Source organism: Yamadazyma tenuis, chromosome 4, assembly GCF_029203305.1.
Source record: "Yamadazyma tenuis chromosome 4, complete sequence".
Classification (NCBI taxonomy): Eukaryota; Fungi; Ascomycota; class Pichiomycetes; order Serinales; family Debaryomycetaceae; genus Yamadazyma; species Yamadazyma tenuis.
Genome location: NC_089464.1, coordinates 409,518 through 431,512, shown reverse-complemented (window position 1 = coordinate 431,512; position 21,995 = coordinate 409,518). Strand labels below are relative to the sequence as shown.

The following is a 21,995-nucleotide window of genomic DNA, read 5'->3' as shown; positions in this document are numbered from 1 at the left end:
TTTTCTGATTCAAAATTACGCAAGGGAATCAAAAGTTAAAGATAGATTTGATACTCGATGAAAAGTTTTGAGATAATATAGACCTTGGTAGTGTACATCATTGAATCTTCATTTGAAGATAAGTAAAGTATACTGGGATAGTTCTACAAACATAGTTTGGTCAGTCTCTCTTGAAAGCTTTTATTAGGTATTTTAATCAATTTATTCTAGTGATCTAATATATGGATCGTTTTTTGCTGCAAATGACTCGCAATGAACTTTATGTATTAAAAGAAGCTACTCCTAAGAACCTTGCTCTAAAATAGTTATCAAACTCATCCATCCAGGACTCTCTACAAGCTTTAAGTATGCATCCTGGGTGCGTTCTTTCACAAATTGCACCAACAATTTCTCTTCATGTTCTTGCAAGATGTGGGTACTTAATAAGTAGGCTAAAAGGTGGAAGTCGAGTAATACAGATCCATCACCAATATCATTATTCAAGTGATTGAATAAAGCCTTTAAGTTTTGGAGTTCTCCCAAGAAGTCTCTATGTTCAATTACAAAACTGTTAGATGTGAAAAACGGTTTGGGTTCTTTAGGCATAGCATCCAGTAAAGTGACCAATAGGTAATCAACGGGAAATGCAGGCTTTGCATTTGTTTTAACTTCCAATCCATATTCATTTATTTTGGAGTAAAACACATCTGGAACATATCGGGTGTCATTGGATTCGTTGATGTACATCATAGAAGGCTGGGTTGATGTGGTGACTATATCCGCTTCCAATAAGGCTTCAGCATTGACCGAAACTTGATACGATCTTGGTTCAATCTCACCATTCAACCCTCCTGAAACCACACAAGTTACGAACCTCGATGAAAACTTCCGATCATTGGAATATTTAGTGGAGTATGCATATTTTAATTGGTTTCTAGCGGCCATTGCCACTTCAATATTGGTCAAAAAATAACTGTCTTTGTGTCTTTTACACAAAACACTACCATTTTTCAAACCCGAGTCAGTCAAGTCGGTGAAAATCACACCGACTTTATACAAGTTAAGTTCTGCTGCCAATGCATCAATAGCCTCTTCATTCTCCCACGGAATTAATGTAATCCCGTCCAATTCACAAGCCTGTGGAGGTTCGTAAATGAACTCAACTTTCGCTTTGATTCCTAAAGGAACTTGATCAAAAGGTTCATATGAACCATATAAGTAACCAAACCTCTGAGTTCCACTCAACCTCCAGCTATCAATGAATCGGTTCAATACTTGAGAATCACTAAACTCCACATGATCTACCATTCTAAAGCTCTGTTGTTGTAAGGTAATAACTGGTGGTTGGCATTTAGAACAAATCCCTTTAGGATACGGCAAGTGTCCTGATGGACAATTCTTATTGACTTTGTACGAAGGATTATCCAAGGGAGACATATAGCTGGTGGCATTATTCTTGTTGTTTTTATTTTCGTTGATCTCTTTCAAATAAGCATAGAATGACAAGTGTTTTATACCATTCTTTTCCTTGTATTCTTTATCCCAGGGAGGCAATGGTGAACAAAATTCACACATTCCTTTATCACCATGGCGACACATAGAAGACTTACTTCTTGGAATCAAGCCGTCTTGACTGTCAAGTAACTTATCCACTGCTAGTTCATTCTGTTTAACTGATGAAGAAGTAGAAGATACAGTTGGCACTGCAGTAGTTCTTGAATTAGAAATTGAGATAGATGCAGTTCCAGTCTGTACATCAGATATTCCAGAGTCCCTTTCTTCATAATTGGCGTATAACATGTCGCCATTTTTCAAGTTCAACAGTGAAATTGTCTGATCGATGAGTTCTTGTGCTGGACTTCCCTTGTCATTGGGTCTGTTAGAAATGTACAAACTAGAAATATCGCAGTCAATTTTTGCAAGTACCAGATTCACAGCTGTCAGAAACATATCATTGTCATCGACACTTACTCTAAAAGTACCTTGTTTAGATCTGAATCGCAATATCATAGTTGTTTGCCATCGATCAAACCTGCTAGAGCCTTATTCCGCACCTTCAGACAAAGTCGTGCATAAAGCAAATACATCATTTCTCATTTTCAAATATTAGGTTCCTTAGAAACAAATGTTCGTACTATCCTCGTGATAGTACATTTGTCAAATATAACAATACAGAGAAGATTAGCATTGTCCTTGCATAAAGATGACACGCTTTACAAAGAGATTTAACGTTTTTTTTCATAAAGTCTTTCTTCATATGAATTTCCTCTTGCTTATTCAGGAACTTGTGGACATAGTAACTCACCCTCTTTGGATATTCAGTTCGAATCTTGGGGCGCTGCAATTATTTTAATATGACTTCGTGCGTTTCATTTATGGTGTAGAGTATTACTTGTGCGCCTCTTCGATACAGGCAGGGCAAATCTCGGACCGCAGTTTCTGTGTAGCACCGACACATTTTTCGCCCTCAGGGACGTGCTTCTATGGTGTGCGCTGCTCGAAGTTTTGGATACAACGCACACTTGCGACATTAAGGCAGTTTTAAAGGGTTCGCCTACTAAAGTGAGGATTCAATATTTTTTAGAAGATGAAATAATAATGACAATAAAGATATTTACTTTTTCCTAGCAGGGGGTCCAGATTTTCGCCGTGCTTTACGTATCTAGTTTCACCCAAGGGGCTTACGCCCATCCCCGATTTTTCAGTTAAAATACTTTCACCACAGCGTGAGTTGAAGACAAAGACCAGTCGCGCGCGTACCCAAAACGATATTGGAGAAAACACCTCAAACGCAAACCCAAAAATTGACCTGAATCTAATTTCGTTCTTACAACTTCGTTTCCGGTCATTGCTCTTCCGGCACTAACGAATAACATGGCCAGACTTCCAGTTGTAAGAATTACGGCCATACTCGGTGCCCTCTTGTTGGTATATTTTGTCTCTGTTATAGCGAGACCAAAAGTCGTTTACGTCGATACTTCAACAAATGAAATTGTTCACAATTATATTCCCAAAGACGAGGATGCTAGTATTGCTGGTGTCTCTTTAGGTGATGTGGTTCGGGAAAAGCTTCAGAATAGCTTTGGGGGTGTCCTGGACCCAATAAAAGACCCCCAGAAAGAAGCACAGTTGGCGTTAGCTCAAATCGAACAAGTGAAAGAAGACAGCGCTGCTGTCGATAATAGCGCCAACAAAGATTCCAATAAAACTCCTCAAGTAGAACAAGATAGGCTTGTTGCTGCCAAAGGAGATAACACCAAAAGCAATGAAGTCGAGGAAGTCAAGGTGGTCAAGGATTCTAATGGAAACGTCATCGTTCCTGCACCTCCAGCACCAGACTACATTGGCAAAGATAAAGATATTCGTGCAACATTTGTTACCTTGGCCAGGAACTCTGAGATGTATGAATTGATTAAATCTATTAGAAGAGTGGAAGATCGTTTCAACCGGAAGTTCAATTATGACTGGGTGTTTTTAAACGATGAAGAGTTCACCGATGAATTCAAAAGATTGACTACATCCATTGTGAGTGGTAAAACCAAGTATGGGTTAATTCCTAAAGAGCATTGGTCTTATCCTGAATGGGTTGACTTGGAAAAGGCTGCTAAGTCTCGGGAAGATATGAAGGCAGCTAAAATCATCTATGGTGATAGTGAAAGTTACCGTCACATGTGTCGGTTTGAATCTGGATTTTTCTGGAGAAGTCCTTTGTTAGACGACTATGATTGGTATTGGAGAGTTGAACCCGGTATTCAAATACACTGTGATTTGGACTATGATTTATTCAAGTTCATGAGAGACAATAAAAAGAGATACGGTTTCACTATTTCGATCCATGAATTCGAAAAAACTATTCCAACCTTATGGGAACATACCAAAAACTTCATCAAAGAACACAGTGAATATCTTGCTCCAAATAATTTGATGGACTTCATTTCCAACGACAATGGAGAAACCTATAATTTGTGTCATTTCTGGTCTAACTTTGAGGTTGCTGATTTGAACTTCTGGAGATCCGATGCTTACAGAGCATATTTTGACTACTTGGATAAAACAGGTGGTTTCTTTTACGAAAGATGGGGTGATGCCCCAATCCATTCCATCGCTGCTGCTCTATTCTTGAACAAAGATGAGATCCATTATTTTGATGATGTTGGCTACAATCATGGTGTTTATACACAATGCCCCTTAAATCCAGATTTCAGATTCGAACATAAATGTCACTGCAATCCTGACAGCGACTTTACTTTCAGAGGATACTCCTGTGGAAAGAAATACTACGACGTGATGAAATTGGAGAGGCCTAAAGAATGGGTTGATTACCAGTAGTGATTAATATTATTTCTAGAGACAAGTAGTGAATTGACAAGGGACACACTCGTATAATTAAGTTGGGACTGCTTTTACTGTGACTACTGTCGCAGCAAACGGCCGAGGGTATCTTCTATCGTAGGCTGCAGATACAAATGGCTGGGCAAGTTTCATGTGCGCGTGAGAGTAACCAAACAAACCAGGGAATAAAGACGACAACAAAGCAAGCTCTCTAAAAACGGCGAAAGATTCGCTTGCCATTCACTGAAATGTTATAAGAGCTGGAAATGTGTTTGATACTGCGCCCATCACCACCGTTCTTGTAGAAGCAGTGGTTACAGGGCTTCTATCTAGCCTTTTGTAGGAACGCGCCGCAAAATTCAAAGTAAATATCGTGCCTTTCTAACCTGGATGGCCTGGCTGCTATTGTTACAAGCTTGGAGATGGCAATACCTGGGAGAAGCTTTCACATTCGAAGAGACTTGTGAACAATACGTTTGATGATATATTTCCGTGTGGGATCACTTTCAAGCCGACCCTGGGCTCATTTGCAGCCAATCCTTAAATATCCTACGTGTTCATTATCTCTCACAGTTATACTATCTGCAGGTGGCTTTCGCATATTTACTCCACTTAATGTATGGCGGAAATAACGAAGTAGGATCTCTTAATGTCTACAAAAGTTGTTACTAGCATCTGTCATCTACTTCATAAGCTGCTATCATTGTGGATTTTTAGCATGAGATTCTGCAAGGCTGAGATTTTAAAATCACGTAGATAGCTGCCAGACCTCAAATACATGCAGTACAGGGTGTATATTCGGTAGGTACGATGCTTAAAACTCTAAGTTGTGTATAATAGAGGCAGTCAATACACATCCGGTTATCGCAAGGTGGTGACTTACGCCATGCCAGGTAAGAAAAAATTATAAAAATTCGTGTTTCGTGAAAAAATATGCTTCGCATTTTTTTGCTTGTAACTTAACACGTTAAAGTTCTTCATATTTCAACCCCCGATTTTTACTCTTTCATTTCTACTCTACGAGTTTGGGTTTATTCTTTCTGTGAACACCATCTGAATATGAGTTCTTCGAGGTCAAATGCTAGAATCATTAGATTCGCTGTATTCGCCTTATTATTGATTGTTTGTGGGTACATTTTGTCCACAGGATCAAGTTACCTGACACCTACAGCAAAACCAGCTTCAGACGCTCCAAAATCTGATGCCGCCAGTAAGGATACCAAGGAAGTTTCTCCTGGTTCATCACCAGTAAAGGCTGTTCAACAAACAGTCGGAGCTGAAAAATTAGTCCCAGTTCCCGGTGAAAAAATTAAGGCGACCTTTGTTTCTTTGGCCAGAAACTCAGATTTATACGGTTTGTTGAAATCTATTAGACAAGTGGAAGATAGATTCAATGGTAAATTCCACTACGACTGGGTGTTTTTGAACGATGAAGAATTCACCGATGAGTTTAAGGAAACTACCAGCTCTATTGTTAGTGGTACAACCAAATACGGTCTTATCCCCAAAGAACAATGGTCTTACCCCGATTGGATTGACCAAGCTAAGGCTGCTGAGGGTAGAGAAAAGATGGTCGAGAAGAAGGTGATCTATGGTGGGTCTGTTCCTTACAGACACATGTGTAGATACGAATCCGGTTTCTTCTGGAGACATCCATTGTTAGATGAATATGAATACTATTGGAGAGTTGAACCAGATATCAATATCTTCTGTGACGTTGATTACGATATTTTCAAGTTCATGAAGGATAATAAGAAAAGATATTCTTTCACTATCACTTTGCCTGAATATAAGGAAACAATTCCAACATTATGGGATACTACCAAGGAATTCATCAAGAACAACCAACAATACTTAGCCAAGGACAATATGTTGGAATGGTTATCTTCCGATGGAGGTGAAACTTATAACGGATGCCATTTCTGGTCTAACTTTGAGGTTGCCGATTTGAACTTCTGGAGATCCGATGCTTATAGAGCATATTTCGACCATTTGGATAAAGCTGGTGGGTTCTTTTACGAAAGATGGGGGGATGCTCCCGTGCACTCGATTGCTGCAGCATTGTTCTTAAACAAAGACGAGATCCACTTCTTTGACGACGTTGGATACTTCCATGTTCCATTCAACAATTGTCCAGTTGACCCCGAAATTAGAAAAGCGAAGAGATGTGCTTGTGATCCTAAAGATGATTTTACCTGGAAGGATTATTCTTGCACAAAAAAGTTCCACACCGTGAAGAACTTACCTAGAATGAAGGGTTGGGAGAACTTTAGTGGATGATCGAGAACTCTTTTGTATACAATTTGGCTTTCTTCTGTTATTTAGTTGCAAATAAAACTCTTAACGTAAATTAGACACTTTTTATATCGTCTCGTCTCTACAGGAAAACACTGAAACATTTCTATAGTGCGCGATATACCTTATTTACATCTATGTAGGACTCGATGCACTACAATGTTCCACCAAAAAATGTGCACCAAATTGACCTTTGTAACACACTCCTTGCCAAATGAAATTTTCTTTCATGGCCGGAATTCTACATAATATCCACACCCACTGTCTTGTGGAAATAATACCTACCAAACATCATGCTTACCCTTCTTGCTCTCATCAGATTTGTACAAGATACTGAAAAACGATCTTCCACTTACGCCGCTACACGCCTCTCATCATTTTTACCCTGGTAACATTTCTAGAAATCCGCTTGTGCCCTATCGCGTTTAACATTACCACATCACAACCTGCAAGACTAAAAGATCTTCCATTGTATCATCTTATAATTCGACCGCCCACGTACATTTTTTCCCACAGCGAAAATTTCCTGGTATAATACATAATAGGGCAGCCAAAGCTCGAATAATTTATAATTTTAAAGGCTTTGTTATTGAATTTATCTAACAAAAGTCCTTGTCAAAAGCTACACTTTACGTGAAAACTAAGCTTCTGATTCAGGTTCAAGCCTTTATTCACATTCTTTTGAAGCCAGCGTACGCATAAACTAGACGTATCTTTTAAGACAAACCATCGAGAAAGGGGAATACATTCACACTATATCTAACTAAGCGATATTTTTTTGCTGGCACTAACAACACACACGTCGCCAGAAGTTATTGTTGTTCATTGCATCGCTGTGTCCCATATACAATTTTGGTTTATTATCCAACCTCATTCTTTATCACACATTCCACCTTGTCCATTGTTTGAAACGTGAAATATTCACTACCTATTATTTTCTTATTGATTGAATCCTATAACCAATTTTATTTTTTCAACTTGCTGGTCCTTCTTCTACAATGTCCCCCGGTGAAGTAGATACTGTTTCGATAAAAGTGACCAGTGAACGTCATAGACCAACTTCTTTGAACTTATCAGACATGAACATATCAAGGTCGGCTATTAACCCCGATGATAATTCCTCCGGTTCTTACAATACCACGTCACTGGATTCCACTCAAGACCCTGCTCCCAAACAAACTACTGAGTCGTCAGGCGGAAAGATTACTCATGTGAAAGTAAATTATACTAAAGATAAAAACTCTGACTTGGCCTTACGAATCGTTAGCCCTGGATTGTCCCAGTTGAGTGACGAAATGAGAAGCACCATGAAACTCTCACAACAAATTCAACTCCAACAAAAGCACTTGATAGCAGCCCGAAATTCGGGTACTGATGATGATGATGTATCACCAGGTCAAAATGAAGAAAATAGTACACAAACGTATAATGGTGATGATGAAAACACAACGAATAAGGAGGAATCTAACTCCGGAAAAGGCTCTTCCTTTGAAGCTGATATTAAAGTAGTCAAGACTACGACAAGTACCTCCCCATCCCTCGACGACAAGCTTTCCGCTCCAGTATCTGGAAGAGGATTGAAGAGAAGTCATGTTCCAGCTCCGTTGAGTATGGATATTTCCATTAATCCCAAGCCGATGATTCAATCAGCTCCTTTGATAAGCAAGTTCAAAGTCAATCCATCCAAGAAATTCCAGACCACTCCTATTTCTAACGTCAAGTTTCCAACCTACTTGACCCCCCATAAATCATCACCATATAACCTGAAAAAGAGAGTGAGGGTGATACCTCAGCATCCTTATACAACAACGTCTCCTTTCTTCCCAAGGTCAAGATATTATTATCAGCAGTATACACCACAGCCATCTGCAAACACCTACACCAGAGTTTATCCATTTCTCCCTCCTCTTCAATCACAGCACTTTCTGAGCGGGCCAATACAAGCTCAAGCTCAAGCTCAAGTACAAGCCCAGGCTCAAGTTCAAGTACAAGCCCAGGCTGAAGCCCAAGCCCAGGCTCAAGCCCAAGCCCAGGCTCAAGCCCAAGCCCAAGCCCAAGCCCGAGCACAGGCCCTAGCTCAGTCACAACAAGCTTTGGGGCCATCTTCTGGCTCACAACAAACTCTCAGTAAATGCAATCATCCCTCAATGCAACTGGTGCCAAAAAAAGGACCATCAAAAGTCATTGATGTGTATCATGGAGATCTCATTAAAGATGCCCCACTCAAATCCCAACCATTATCGGCTCAAAAGGAATTCTTCGATTACACTCTGAACATGAAAAGATTCATCGAGGACGACCGATCCCCGGTTTCAGAAGACGAATTGAGAGAAATGGAGGAAAAGTATTCTGAGCACAATGCACTTTTCGGCAGTAAAGATGATATTTTTGGTTCTATTAACTTTATGAACGAAAAAGTATTCAATTTTAGAATATTCCACGATACCGGGAACAAGCCAGATAAAGAAAAGTCTGACAAATCCAAGGAACTGGGTAAGCTCGAGTCTTCTGAAGCCACAAATGCTTCTACAACTAATAACAGTGATAATGATAATAATAATAATGATGATGATAACAACATACCCTCTGTTGAAGTTAATGACTTTGCTAAAGATAAGAAGAAGTTCTTAGAGATTTGTGAAAAGACATGGGATCAATTTGTTTTTGATACACGTTAAACTTTGTGACATTATCCATATACAACTTACATATAATATAATGATAACGACAAATTCAATATCGATCGACCACACGACTCACCTTTGAATGTTCCGCAGTAACATTTTTTTTTCGAAAACTATCGCTAACGGCAAAAATATAATTTACTCAATGTTCAAGTTATCCTTGCGCTATGTTAAGGGTCCTTCAAGGACTTTTAACATGGGTCCGAGGTTGTTTCCCCAGCGGACTTTTATATCCAGTCCTGTGGTGAAATTTCTGCATTCAAGATGGATGTTGAACCAACAAAATCGAGATAATAAAGACCACAAGGAAGACAACCAAAAAGATCACGATAAGCAGGATCACGAGAAGCAAAAGGAGAAAACGAAAGAGGAAGAAGAGAAAGAGTTTCGAGAAGAGCTTAAGAAGCGTTTGAAGGAGAAGAACCCAAACTTGGACTTGAATAATTTGAATTTCTATAACATTGATCGTGGCACCATCAATAAAGTCCTCGGGGGGTTATTACTTGGAGGAATACTTATTGCCATGCTCGCCTCCAACTCTTCACCCGACCATGAAAATGAGTTATCCTTCCAAGACTTCAAAACCAAATACTTCATGAAAGGTTTGGTGACCAAAATAACTGTAGTCAACAGATATTTGGTAAAAGCCGATTTAATTCAAGGTGCTGTACTGGACCAAACCTATCAAGCTTATAATGGCAAACCTGCGATATATTTCGCCATTGGATCCGTGGATTTCTTCGAGAAGGAGATCAATGAAATTCAGAATAACTTGGGAATTCCTATCAACGAAAGAATCCCGATTTCATTTAGCGAAAAGGATGATTGGATGAATTATGTTTTGCCTATCTTACCAACACTTCTATTAATTGGTGGTATTTATTACTTAACCTCTAGGAGACCAAATTCTCCTGGTGGTGGCGGACCAAACAATATCTTTAAAATAGGTAAATCAAAAGCAAAATTGTTCAATCAAGAGAATGACGTTAAAATTAGATTTAAAGATGTTGCTGGTTGTGAAGAATCAAAGGAAGAAATCATGGAATTTGTCAAGTTCTTACAAAACCCAACTAAGTACGAAAAGTTGGGGGCTAAGATCCCTAGAGGTGCAATTTTATCTGGTCCCCCCGGTACAGGTAAAACTTTATTAGCCAAAGCAACGGCCGGTGAAGCAAACGTCCCCTTCTTATCTGTTTCCGGTTCGGAGTTCGTTGAAATGTTTGTTGGTATTGGTGCCTCCAGAGTTCGTGACTTATTTAAAACCGCAAGAGAAATGGCTCCATCGATTATTTTTGTTGATGAAATTGATGCCATTGGAAGAGAGAGAGGAAATGGCAGAATGGGAAATGACGAAAAAGAGAACACATTGAATCAATTATTGGTCGAAATGGATGGATTTGAATCCTCTGACCATGTTGTTGTTTTAGCAGGTACTAACAGAGTTGACATATTAGATAAGGCATTATTAAGACCCGGAAGATTTGACAGACACATCTCTATTGATATTCCCGACATCGAAGGAAGAAAAGAGATTTTCAAAGTGCATTTGTCTAAATTAACTTTGAAATGTGATGAGGATATCAAGGCTACCAAACAAGATGTTGATTTCAACAAGTACCAACAGTTAAAATCTGAGGCTATTGAAAATTTAGCTGGAAGATTAGGTGCGTTGACACCCGGATTTTCCGGTGCTGATATCGCCAACTGTTGTAACGAAGGTGCTTTGATTGCTGCTAGAGAAGATGCCACTTCAGTTGACGTTCCTCATTTTGAACAGGCAATTGAAAGAGTCATAGCCGGATTGGAAAAGAAATCTAGAGTTTTGTCTTTGGATGAAAAGAAAACCGTCGCTTACCATGAGGCAGGTCATGCTATTTGTGGATGGTTTTTGGAATTTGCAGATCCATTGGTAAAGGTTTCGATCATCCCCAGAGGCCAAGGAGCTTTAGGATATGCCCAATATTTACCAAAGGATCAATACTTGTTGTCTAAAGAACAGTACTACCACAGAATGATTATGACATTAGGTGGAAGAGTCTCAGAAGAGTTGCACTTTGACACTGTAACTACGGGAGCCTCCGACGATTTCAAGAAAGTCACTCAAATGGCACAATCAATGATCTTGAAGTTGGGTATGTCAGACAAAATTGGTAGCATATATTATGATAATGGAGAAGATGCTGAAGGATACAGAGTTCACAACAATTATTCGGAGAAAACTGCCCGATTAATCGATACTGAAGTCAAAAGGTTTATTGATGAAGCTTACATTGCCTGCAAGAAATTGTTGACTGAAAAAATCGAATTAGTAGACAGTGTTGCCGAAGAATTGTATAAGAAGGAAGTCTTAACCAGAGAAGATATGATCAGATTGGTTGGCCCAAGACCTTTCCGGGAAAGGAACGATGCTTTTGATAAGTATATTAAAGGTACCGATGCCTTCAAGCCACGTAAAAAAATTGAAGACCAGGGTTCAGCTGCTCCCACCAGTTAAGTTTTGGTCATTTATGTTGAACATGGAGCCTGGTTAACGTATATTAGCTGCTTGAATTTTCTGAAGTTCAAGCTACGTTTACCTGTCGTGCCATATACTAGAGTATTCAATCTCTTTCTTGTAATTAGTCTCTTTATTCTTAATTTATAAGGATATTCATATAAATAGACACCCATTGCCCTATGTATAAACAATTCAGAATTGATTTACTAGTGAGAATGAATTTGTATTGAACTAACAGTCTCTTAAGAAACTTGCTAATCGTTCTAATTGTAGTAATTACTATAATACATAAATATTGATACAACAATATTGAACATGGGGTTTATTTCGCTTAATATCTCTCGACAAGTTGAAAACTAGCTTTTGAGAGTGTCTGTGGTATTGACAATGTTATCATAGCCCAAACGAGGAGTTTTAACTTCGACTTCCCTTGACTTCTTACTTTCAAAATCGTGGGATATTTTGTTCTCATCATCATCGACTTCGTTGAACAAATCATCAATCTCCTTCATAACCATCGAATTGTTCTTCAATGAAGAAGGGATGCTCGTGAATCGATGTATATCCCATTGCTTTACCAGGAGTGACGTCTGGCTACCTTTTTGACTACCTGAACCACTTGAAAGTGATACCTTTTGGAGCGCTTCTTCATCCATTACTGTGCCTCTAGGTTCTGCAGCTGTATGATGGTTTAACATAATGAAATGCTGTCTCCAATGAAAATAACCCTCATCTGTCATGAAACCACACCCAAGAACAGGACAAACATAAACTTGCGTCTTATAAGAGCATTGGAATGGATAATTGTCATGGTGATAATTCAACTCATTGACTGTTAAAAATTGACGTTTACATTGCTTTTTGCCATTCTTGATGAACAACTCACATTTGAACATCTCACCATCCAGGGAAAGCGGTAAAGGGGGCACCTCATGAACCAACGGGAAAGTTTCACCTAAAGAATTGATCATCAGGTGTGTTATTTTGGGAGTTCTTGTTCGATCGATTTCTTCCTCTGAAATTGGATACCCCATAATATATAACTCGAATCTATGTTTTTCAAGTAGGTGTCTTTCAAAGATCCCCTTATTTCCGGTAGTGTAATAGCAGCTATGAAAACAACATGTAAATATCTGATTCTTGGATGTCTTGATGTACAGTTGAGGATTTACAACAATCAGATACTCTTCTTCAAATTCGTCGTTAACAGGGCTACTAGAAATATCTTCATTATCCCCAATGACACTACTGGAACCATCAGATAACAGCAAGGGCCTAATGCTGAATGCTAGATCTCTTTTACTTATGATTAGACTGGTGGACTTGTCTATGAAAGGATCCTCTTCAGAAGCAGTTTCATTGTCTTCTGTCGAATCTTCATCACTGTTTTGATTATTACTTCCTTCATCATTATGTACATCTTCTTCGCTGCTCTCATTAAGATCATTCTTGTCGTTGAGAATGAAGGGATGATGGGCTGCCGGTTTTGTTGGCGTGGAAGTCTTGCTGACTTGTAACTCGATTAGCAGGTCTTCCGAGTCCGATACAACACTTTCACTAGGAGAGCCAACATCAAAAGTCAATTTTTGGGGTGTTTTAGTTGGGGATAACTTCTGCTTCTTGGTAGGTGAAGGGTCGAGTAGTAGAATATTATCTGGCGAAACCTTTCTTATTGGACTTCTATAATTGTGGGAACTACTCAGAATGAATAGATCTTGAGCCTTCAAGTGTTCTTTGACTTTATTCTTCTGAGAATTTAGCCTCTTTTCTTGTTTATGTGCTTTCTGCCTATCTCTTTCGGCATCATAATCGACTGACCAAACATTTCTATGCTGATTGAATTTGGTTTCGTTTCTTAAAGATCTTAAATGGCCATTATCAATGGTGATCTGCCCAGTAACAAGGTCTATTTCATCACTTTCCACATCATCATCAATTTGTGAGTACTTTTGTAGTATCTCTTCCCATTTAGTAAGGAACTTCTTATTACTAGCAATCTTTAGCTTATCTATTTCTTCTTGAAACTCTTGCTCAGATCGATAGGTTTTACCTTCTTGTACTTGGAGGAACTCGGACTCTATCGGGGAATCTTCAGAAAGTTCAAGGGAAATCAGGTCTGTAAGGTGCAGCTCTATGGTAATTGCTGTTCGTTGCTTGTCTTCGCTCAGATCCATTATTGTATAAAGGTTCATATAAACAGGGCAGAAAGGTGCGAAAAGTGAAGACAGGTTTTTATATACATAAAATGCGTTTTAAGCAGATGTTTTCTATTTACAAACCGATGAAGTCTTCTCTATGTAACAGGAACATGTAATCAAACTGATATTAAAGTGATTATTAATTATCAACAGTAGAAGTTCTTTCATCATTATTATTTTTGTTCCAGCATTTCCTAAAAGCTTCGAGTTCTTTTGCACACATTCTCCAATCCCCAGTATCTGCATGGCACAATTGAAGCAGGAGATTCTCGTCGTGACAGCCCGTTGCTATGATTCGCTTATCCCATTCGTCGGGCTCATCATTGTCATCATCATCATCATGTGTGGCATTTTGGTTGTAAGAGGGTTTCATCATGTAATTGCAAAATTGGCAAAATTCAGCACTTTGATTTTCTCTGGGAAACTGAGCAAATAAATATTAAATTTACATTTGGTGACTTTAAATAATACAGGGAAATACAGAGTTCAATTAATAACCAAATCCACTTTTAGAATATGCCATTGGTTTTAAATCCGGATGTGGAACGGCATCGAAGGTTTCAATTTGCAAGCTCCAAGGACAGTTAGGATCGTCTGCAGTTTTATAGCCATCTTCTTGATCCGTTGCTTTATTATATTTAGGATTCTCAACAAAGTGCACCACACCACCCAAATTACCGGTAGAATCGCAGTAGTTAGGGGCACTAAAAACAGTAATAAGTCTCCCATTGTGTTCTTCTTCAACTCCTCCCATTCTCACCTCATGGGATCTTAACACTTTTCTAATCTTATTGTTTAAACAGAATCTCTCCGTAATATCGGGTCCAAATTGCATTCCAATACCTCTTTTGGATTGAGAGCGACCAACTTCAGGTTGAGGATCGGTCCACAAAAGTTCCATGGCAATTCCATCCCTCGGTGGTTGAGTAGAACCAGATGTTGGGAACCGGTTAAAGTTCTTAATTTCTTTCAAAGTGACATCATCTCTGGAGAACAATCCTCCATGCATACACAAGTAAGATCCATTGATTAAAGCGGCATAAGGAAGTGCTCCAAAGGATTCAGCAAATGCTTCAAATACTTTTTGAGAGTATTTATGCTCACACTCATCAGTGAAGCCATATGTTTTGTTCATATCGTTAGTTTCATGATTTCCTCTGTTGATGAAAATTGAATGAGGATACAAGATTTTCAACACAAATAAGTAAAAGGCCACTTCACAAGACCACGAGCCTCTATCCACAAAATCCCCATTAAACAAATAAACATGCTCATCAGAAACGAATCCAAACTTTTGAAATAAGTTCAACACATCAAAGAACTGTCCATGTGTGTCACCAACAACTGTTAACTTTTTCCCACCAGCAAGAATAATTTCGTCAGGACTGGTCATTGTGTCTATTTGTGAATGTGGCAATCTTATTTCAACCATACTCTTCTCCCGTTTCAATAACGTATATACTTTAGCGATGATTGCAAAAGCATGTTTCTTGGGAATTTTGCCGCCTTCTTTGAAAAGCTTAATCATATACCTCAAGTAGTCGATGTTAAGCCCTTCAATATTCAAGTCTACCACTTCTTTTCCATTTTTTTCGACCATAACCTTTAACTCCGGACCTTCCCAGTGCTTTTCAATCAATATGGAATCATAATTTAGACTGTTTATGAGCAAGTCCTTATCGTTGCCAGCAATGGCACGTTCAAACGCTTGCTTTTTTAAGAAGTTTCCACATTGTTTGTAGTTTTCTAACGTTAACTTATCGTTCGGCACTCTGGTTAAGATAGCCTTGAAATTTTGTTGAGCTTCTTTGTGTTTGAAGATGGCCATCAACGCCACACCCTTTCTGTAGTAAGCCTTAACCATATCTGGGTCAAGTTCCAATGCTTGATCACAGTCAGATATAGCTAAACCATAGTTTTCTAACTTTATATTGGCTTGGGCTCTGTTGGAAAAAAAGACAGGATTGGTAGGTTCCAACTCAATAGCTTTGGTATAATTCTCTACTGCATCTTCGAATTTGTTTTCCTTAAGGCATTTGTTACCTTCATTCTTAAGGTCTAGGGCTCTTGTTTTAGTTTCCAGCATTTGAAAAAAAATACTCCAACAATGTAACCGAGATGAAAAAACTCAGTTCTTTTAATCTCACAGTGAGAACTTAAAAAATTGGGCTCCAACTAAAAACTTTTATTAGATATAAAAAATGAATGAACAATATAAAAAAGGAATCTAAAGTTACTCAACCTTTTATTCTTAAACCAGAAGCTGCAGCACCAATTTTGGTTATCTTAGTAATTTTACAGATATTGCCAAGTTCGTCTGGCTTGTACTTAGCTCCAACTAAAGTTTCAGTAATAGAAGGTGATCCTTTGTAAATTGGTGTTAGACTTGAGGCACAAATCTCAAACTCGGCATACAGGTCAAAGTCAATTTCTATAGCATCACCAGGAATTGTTTCAGCTTTTGCCTTCAATTTTTTAGCTTGCTCAGCTCTTGGTCCAGAGCTTACAAGTGACAATAACTCATCAGCAAAATATGAAGCACTAGAGTAGTTTTTATTCTTGAAACATTGACTCATGGCAACTTGCAAAGCATTGATCTTATGTGGTTTTTGTAATTTGGTTCTGGTGAAGTAGGCAGCCAATTCCAAGTTACGTTTTGGATCTGAAGTTTCAACTTGACGACGAGTTAATTCGATAGTTAGACCTAAAATGTACTCACGACACAATAACAATATGTCTTCACATTTAGATTCCTGATCTTCATCTTCAACAGTGAGAACCGTTATAGTATATATGATTTCCCTGAATACTTTAATGGCTTTTTCCAAGTTATTATCCTTAAAGTATTTGAAACCGACGGCCAATTTATCTTCCAAGCCTTCAAAGCCTGGTATGAAAGGCAAAAACTTGTTTGGATTATCTTCGTCATTATCAACTCTGATATAATCTTTCATAGCAGGTAAACCATCCACACCTGGTAAGTATAATTTGGATGATTCATAAACTTCCAAGAATCTCTCTCTCAATGGTTCAAAATCAGAGACACCTAACTGCTTATGTAACATAGAAGCAGCTTGTTCAAAAGCTCCAGCAGCAACATATTGAGCAGCAGTCTTTGCGTTACGAAGCCAGAAAGCAATTTCCCCATCCACAGCTGGAGCATTTGAAGCATCAGCTGCTTCTTTATCCGTCTGGGCATCAAAGACTTGATCTTCATCAATATCGAGGTCATCATCATCCAAGCCCCATCCACCTTCATCCTCTTCAATATTTTCATCATCAAATTCTTCTTCCAATTCTAATTGAGAGGCTTCCAAGTCTTTGGGAGCAATGCTATCAGATTCTTCGAGAGTTAAATCATCCAAACCCCCATTTAATTGAGCACTTTCAAAGAAACTCAACTCAGATGGTTTCAATGGCCAATTTTGAATTGGCTCAGCAACTGGTTCGGGAACTTGAAGTGGTTCACTAAGTTCAGGCAATTCAATATCCTCTTCTTTGATTCCAGCTTCATTCAAGATTTCTGCACATAAATCTTCAAGGCCATTAGACTTAGCCACAGTATAGGCTAAAGGTAACATACCACTTTGAATGTAAACCTGACACCTCTTCTTGATATCTCCATTGTAGAAGGTATTTTGAATCAAAGAAGAATAATCACTCCGATGTTCAGCAATGGTTGCCATTTTGTTCAAGCGCTCCGTGTCACCCTTGTAGACATAAAGGAAAGACAACTTGTCGAACAAGTGAAGATTTTGGTAACAAAATTCAACAATCTCAATATTACCTTCATTTAAAGCTTCCTCAGCAAGCTTTTCCCAAATAGAGTTATTGTTCAATTTTTTAGCTTCTTCCAAGGCCACAGCTAAGTTACCACTTTCCAAAGCTAAAACAAATCTTGACTCCGGATCAGAGACAAAGGCTAAAGCTACTTCGGGGTAACCTTTCTTCTGCAAGTAAGAAATGATATTTTGTCCAACTAAGTTCGAATTATTAATCATTCTGACCACTTCCTTCAAGTTTTTGTTCACTAAAGCTCTCTTGAATCTGAACTCAGTAGGGTCAATAGTAACCACTTCAACTTCACCTGCACGATTCAAACAGTAAACCTTGCTTTGAGAAACCTTTGTAAGATACAAGATGTTAGCCAATGTCTTGATAATACCATTATCTCCATTCAATAAGGTGTACTTGATGTGATTCAAAGTGGTATACAACAAAACGTCTGAATCATCCCAAGCGGCACTCTTGATTCTAATAGTTTCATGCAATGAGTTGACCAATTCCAAGTCCTTGGTAGCAATGGTGATGGTGTGCTTAGATAATAATGCCAAATATTGACCACTGTTAGACCAAGATACATACTTAACATTATTGGCACTGATTTCTCCCAATTCTTTTCTTTGTTGAACATCATAGTTGATAACAGAGTGGCTCTTCACCAATAAAACACGACCGGGACCACCATACAAGACATCTTGAACAGAAGAATCCAACTGAATGGACTTGGTAGTGTTGTTGTTGAGGTCTTTCACCTCCAACAGCTTATTTGACTTGGTGAAAGTAACAAATCTGTTTCTGGAGATGAAACAAGCAAAGTTACATTCCCCTTGTCTAGCGTCAGTAGGTTCTATAGCGCCGGTGACATGTTTCGGTAAGGTGATTAAAGAGTATTTTCCATCGTCACTAGAACCATGGGTGACCAAAATAGAATTGTCCGCCTGATTGTAAGATAAAGTTCTCATAAAAGACCAAGTTTTACCAATCTTTTTCAAAGATAACATTGGCAAGGAAGTTTCCTTTTTCTGGTAGTCGTAACATTGAATTTGTTTTTCATTGTTAACAAAGTACAACTTATTCTGGAATATAGAATATGCTGGTCTTTCTCTTTCTAATTTGAAGATCATAACACCCGAGTCATGACACCCAGCAAATAAATTCACAGTTGGGTGACAAGCAATGTCCCAGAATCTGTCATGTTCACGTCTAAATTGCTTAACAGGAGTTCTCTTGTTCAAATCCCAGACTCTGATGGTTTTGTCATCACCTACTGATAAGATTAAATCTTGATGAGGGTGGAATATGGTTGCTAAAACAGTACCGGTATGTCCTCTACAGGAATCAACTTCCCAAGCTTTTGTTTCACTCATTCTCCATAATTTGACCAACCTATCGTCACCACCAGATACAATCAATGGTAAAGTAGGATGGAAGGCAGCATAATTAACTCCTTTATCATGACCTTCCAATACAAACTTGACGACAGCGTTAACATTTCCAAAAATATCCTGCTGAGGTAATTGCTGTCTTTGTAATTGATCTTCAAATGATCTAATGGATGAAGTTGGAGCTGAGTGTTTCTTTCTTAAACCAGAAATATCCCAAACTCTAACGGTTTGGTCCAAAGATGCTGATACGATCAAATCTTCTTTTGGATGAAATTGAGCTGACATCACATAATGGTTATGACCTGTCAAGCAGGCAATTTCTTGTCTGTTTTGCCAATTCCATATCCTAATGGTTTGATCATCAGAACAGGAAAGGATCCAAGGTAAATCATGATGGAAAGATACAGATCTGAGATAATCCAAGTGTCCGTTCAAGGTAAAAATACATTTCCTTGAGTTCAACGACCACACTTTAATTGAATAATCGTCACCACCTGAAACAAACAAAGGCTGAGTAGGATGAAAGCTTACACACCTCACGGGACCGGAGTGATCTTCGAATCTATCGATTAATGTACCCATCCGATAATCCCAGAGTTGGATAGTTGATGAATGTAAGGATACCAAAACCCAAGGCCTTTTAGGGTGTAATGCCACCCCTTTAGCCCTTGATGACTTGGACTCGAACTTGGTTAACATCTTCATTTTTGGCCACAGAATAAGTAAAACAGCTACAGATTGTTGATATGTTACTTCAAAAACACGTATTTAGATCCAATTGGTCTGATTGCTGAAAAGCTTTTTCTGTTGTTGTCGATTCAATGATAATTTGTTGTTCATTTTTCAAGCTCGAATCGATCGAACACGCCAAAAAAAAGGAGGGCGTGTATTCACCAATAAACTCTCAATAGGTGTCAGTAGCAAAGGTGCTGTAATAAATGATTGCAGCCAATATAGACATGCCTTTAATAATAACCTACTAGATGTTTTTCTTTTTCCTTAATTTAAATATACCCAAATCCTATATAGTTGAAGGGACTAAATCCAAAAAAATCCGAATCCAACAGTAACAAAGAAACCAACTAAACCTCCTAATGTATTACTTGAAGTGGATGCACCAGAACCAGAACTGGTCGTAGAAGAAGACGAAGTGGCATCAGAATCTTGTACAAATCCACCGATTCCAGCACTTGGATTATAGTTAGAAGTGGAGGTGGTGGCTTTAGCTGTAGGTAAGGAAGCTGAAACAGTACTTTTAGACTTCGTCTTCGTCGTAGTCTTAGTGTGTACTTGAGATCCTGAAGTCTCTACCACAGTTTCGGTTTTAGAGTCGTCTTCATCATCATCTTCGTTATCAGGGTCTAAACCAGTAGCCTCATCATTCCCAAGCCAAGTTTTCTTGTTAGTCAAGTAAATATTGTTTTCATCAGCATCAGTACTATTATAGAGGTAGGCATTGAAATCATCACCACCGTCTTCCGATTCGACCTCCTCAATGTCCGAGGGCAAATCATGAGGGATAACAGTAATTTCTTTGATAAACGCGTAGTAGTAGCCATAATCTTGAATGTCTTGAGAATCCCAGTTAATTTGACCACCAGCCCACTCAATGGTACCAACACCGTTAGAAGTATCACCACCAGGCCATAAAGAGAATTGAATACGAGAAGGAGTTTGAGGGTAATCATACCTTTTAGTGGTAGAATTCCATGTGTCTTCCTTCTTCAATGTACGGATTTTTTTGTCGTCGATGTACCAGGTGATTTCATCCTCAGTCCAGTCAAAGGTGTAATCATGATAGTTCTTGAACGTGTTAGTCACAGAAGTGTTTTCTGCATGGTTGTAATTCAAAATACCATGAGAATAGTAATTAGATTGAGGATGAGTTAAGTCATAGCCAACGAATTCATGATCCAATTCATCCTGAACATCAGAATACAAGATAAAAGCTGTAACCACCCCGTCATCTCGGGATGATTTGATTCTAGCAGTGATGTTGGCATACCAGGTATACTTTGTAGACGAGACCACGGTACCCGTGGTTCCGTTAGGCATTTGTATCAAAAGAGCATCATCAGAAGTGTCAATGTAACCAGTATAAACCCAATCAGTTTCACTAGAATTGCCCAAATATTCAGTTTGCTTCATGAATAATTTTGTACTGTCGAATACAGCACTGTACTTTTCCATAGCGGGCATAGGCATACATGCATCAAGATTGTAGGAATAACGAACATCACATCCGCCCAAACAGTAACTACCTACCCCACAAATCCCATATTGAGAACAACAAGGTCTTGATTTGGGGCAGCTCACAGTAGAGTTACATTTGTAAGCATCCCAGTCGTCGCTATCAGCAGATACAATTTGGAACAAAAAGAACGTGAGCAAAAGGAGAATCGAGGGTTTAGAACGCATCATTTTTGAAACTTCAATTAATATTCCAGGGGGATACCAGTTAAGTTGAAGATGCAGAATTTCCAACAAACAGCCAAGGGTATTAAATTACAAGTAGGAACAACGAAAAACGTAAGGCAGGCTAGAAAGAATGTAACTCCAAGTAAACGAGGACTGAAAGGAGGATTAAATATATATGAGCGCGTTGAAAATTTTTTTCTTTTTGCAAGGCTCGGTGGTATTGACAATTTACCCGATTTGGCTAGTTATTTATGGAAATGTTTCAGGATTAGCTGCGAACTTTAGGGTGGTCTCTGTTTTATTGAGAGATGGAATCTGGGGAGAAACGAGATAGTAGCATTCTTGGTGTGAAGAATAGGTTCGAAAATACTTGGCCTATTTGTTGAGAGTTTAAAAAAATAGGGGTGCAGATGATCATTTAAAA

At 38.6% G+C, this 21,995-nt stretch overlaps 9 protein-coding genes across 9 annotated transcripts; 4 read left to right on the top strand and 5 right to left on the bottom strand. All coding sequences in view use genetic code 12, as the record gives it.

The window, feature by feature from the left end:
- Positions 1 to 282: 282 nt before the first annotated feature.
- On the bottom strand, positions 283 to 1,989 carry NPL4 (nuclear protein localization protein 4; the record flags this gene model as incomplete). The annotated part of the gene is made up of 1 exon (XM_006684429.2): positions 283 to 1,989. One exon carries the CDS (start codon positions 1,987 to 1,989, stop codon positions 283 to 285), a length of 1,707 nt encoding a protein of 568 aa, XP_006684492.1.
- An 864-nt stretch (positions 1,990 to 2,853) lies between these two features.
- KRE2 (alpha 1,2-mannosyltransferase 2.4.1) lies at positions 2,854 to 4,308 on the top strand (the record flags this gene model as incomplete). The annotated part of the gene is made up of 1 exon (XM_006684753.2): positions 2,854 to 4,308. The coding sequence occupies one exon, from the start codon at positions 2,854 to 2,856 to the stop codon at positions 4,306 to 4,308; it is 1,455 nt and encodes a 484-aa protein (XP_006684816.1).
- Positions 4,309 to 5,370: 1,062 nt separating this feature from the next.
- KTR1 (alpha-1,2-mannosyltransferase ktr1) lies at positions 5,371 to 6,591 on the top strand (the record flags this gene model as incomplete). The annotated part of the gene is made up of 1 exon (XM_006684756.1): positions 5,371 to 6,591. The coding sequence occupies one exon, from the start codon at positions 5,371 to 5,373 to the stop codon at positions 6,589 to 6,591; it is 1,221 nt and encodes a 406-aa protein (XP_006684819.1).
- A 1,013-nt stretch (positions 6,592 to 7,604) lies between these two features.
- Positions 7,605 to 9,284, top strand: PSN45_003275 (uncharacterized protein; the record flags this gene model as incomplete). The annotated part of the gene is made up of 1 exon (XM_066158044.1): positions 7,605 to 9,284. One exon carries the CDS (start codon positions 7,605 to 7,607, stop codon positions 9,282 to 9,284), a length of 1,680 nt encoding a protein of 559 aa, XP_066014141.1.
- Positions 9,285 to 9,558: 274 nt separating this feature from the next.
- AFG3 (AAA ATPase afg3) lies at positions 9,559 to 11,784 on the top strand (the record flags this gene model as incomplete). The annotated part of the gene is made up of 1 exon (XM_006684432.1): positions 9,559 to 11,784. One exon carries the CDS (start codon positions 9,559 to 9,561, stop codon positions 11,782 to 11,784), a length of 2,226 nt encoding a protein of 741 aa, XP_006684495.1.
- A 359-nt stretch (positions 11,785 to 12,143) lies between these two features.
- Positions 12,144 to 13,961, bottom strand: PSN45_003273 (uncharacterized protein; the record flags this gene model as incomplete). Its single annotated transcript, XM_066158043.1, has 2 exons — positions 12,144 to 12,314; positions 12,960 to 13,961. 2 exons carry the CDS (start codon positions 13,959 to 13,961, stop codon positions 12,144 to 12,146), a joined length of 1,173 nt encoding a protein of 390 aa, XP_066014140.1.
- Positions 13,962 to 14,124: 163 nt separating this feature from the next.
- On the bottom strand, positions 14,125 to 14,358 carry COA4 (Cytochrome oxidase assembly factor 4; the record flags this gene model as incomplete). Its single annotated transcript, XM_006684434.2, has 1 exon — positions 14,125 to 14,358. One exon carries the CDS (start codon positions 14,356 to 14,358, stop codon positions 14,125 to 14,127), a length of 234 nt encoding a protein of 77 aa, XP_006684497.2.
- A 117-nt stretch (positions 14,359 to 14,475) lies between these two features.
- On the bottom strand, positions 14,476 to 16,071 carry PPT1 (Palmitoyl-protein thioesterase 1; the record flags this gene model as incomplete). The annotated part of the gene is made up of 1 exon (XM_006684435.2): positions 14,476 to 16,071. One exon carries the CDS (start codon positions 16,069 to 16,071, stop codon positions 14,476 to 14,478), a length of 1,596 nt encoding a protein of 531 aa, XP_006684498.2.
- Positions 16,072 to 16,222: 151 nt separating this feature from the next.
- On the bottom strand, positions 16,223 to 21,571 carry PSN45_003270 (uncharacterized protein; the record flags this gene model as incomplete). Its single annotated transcript, XM_006684436.2, has 2 exons — positions 16,223 to 19,852; positions 20,237 to 21,571. 2 exons carry the CDS (start codon positions 21,569 to 21,571, stop codon positions 16,223 to 16,225), a joined length of 4,965 nt encoding a protein of 1,654 aa, XP_006684499.2.
- Positions 21,572 to 21,995: the final 424 nt, after the last annotated feature.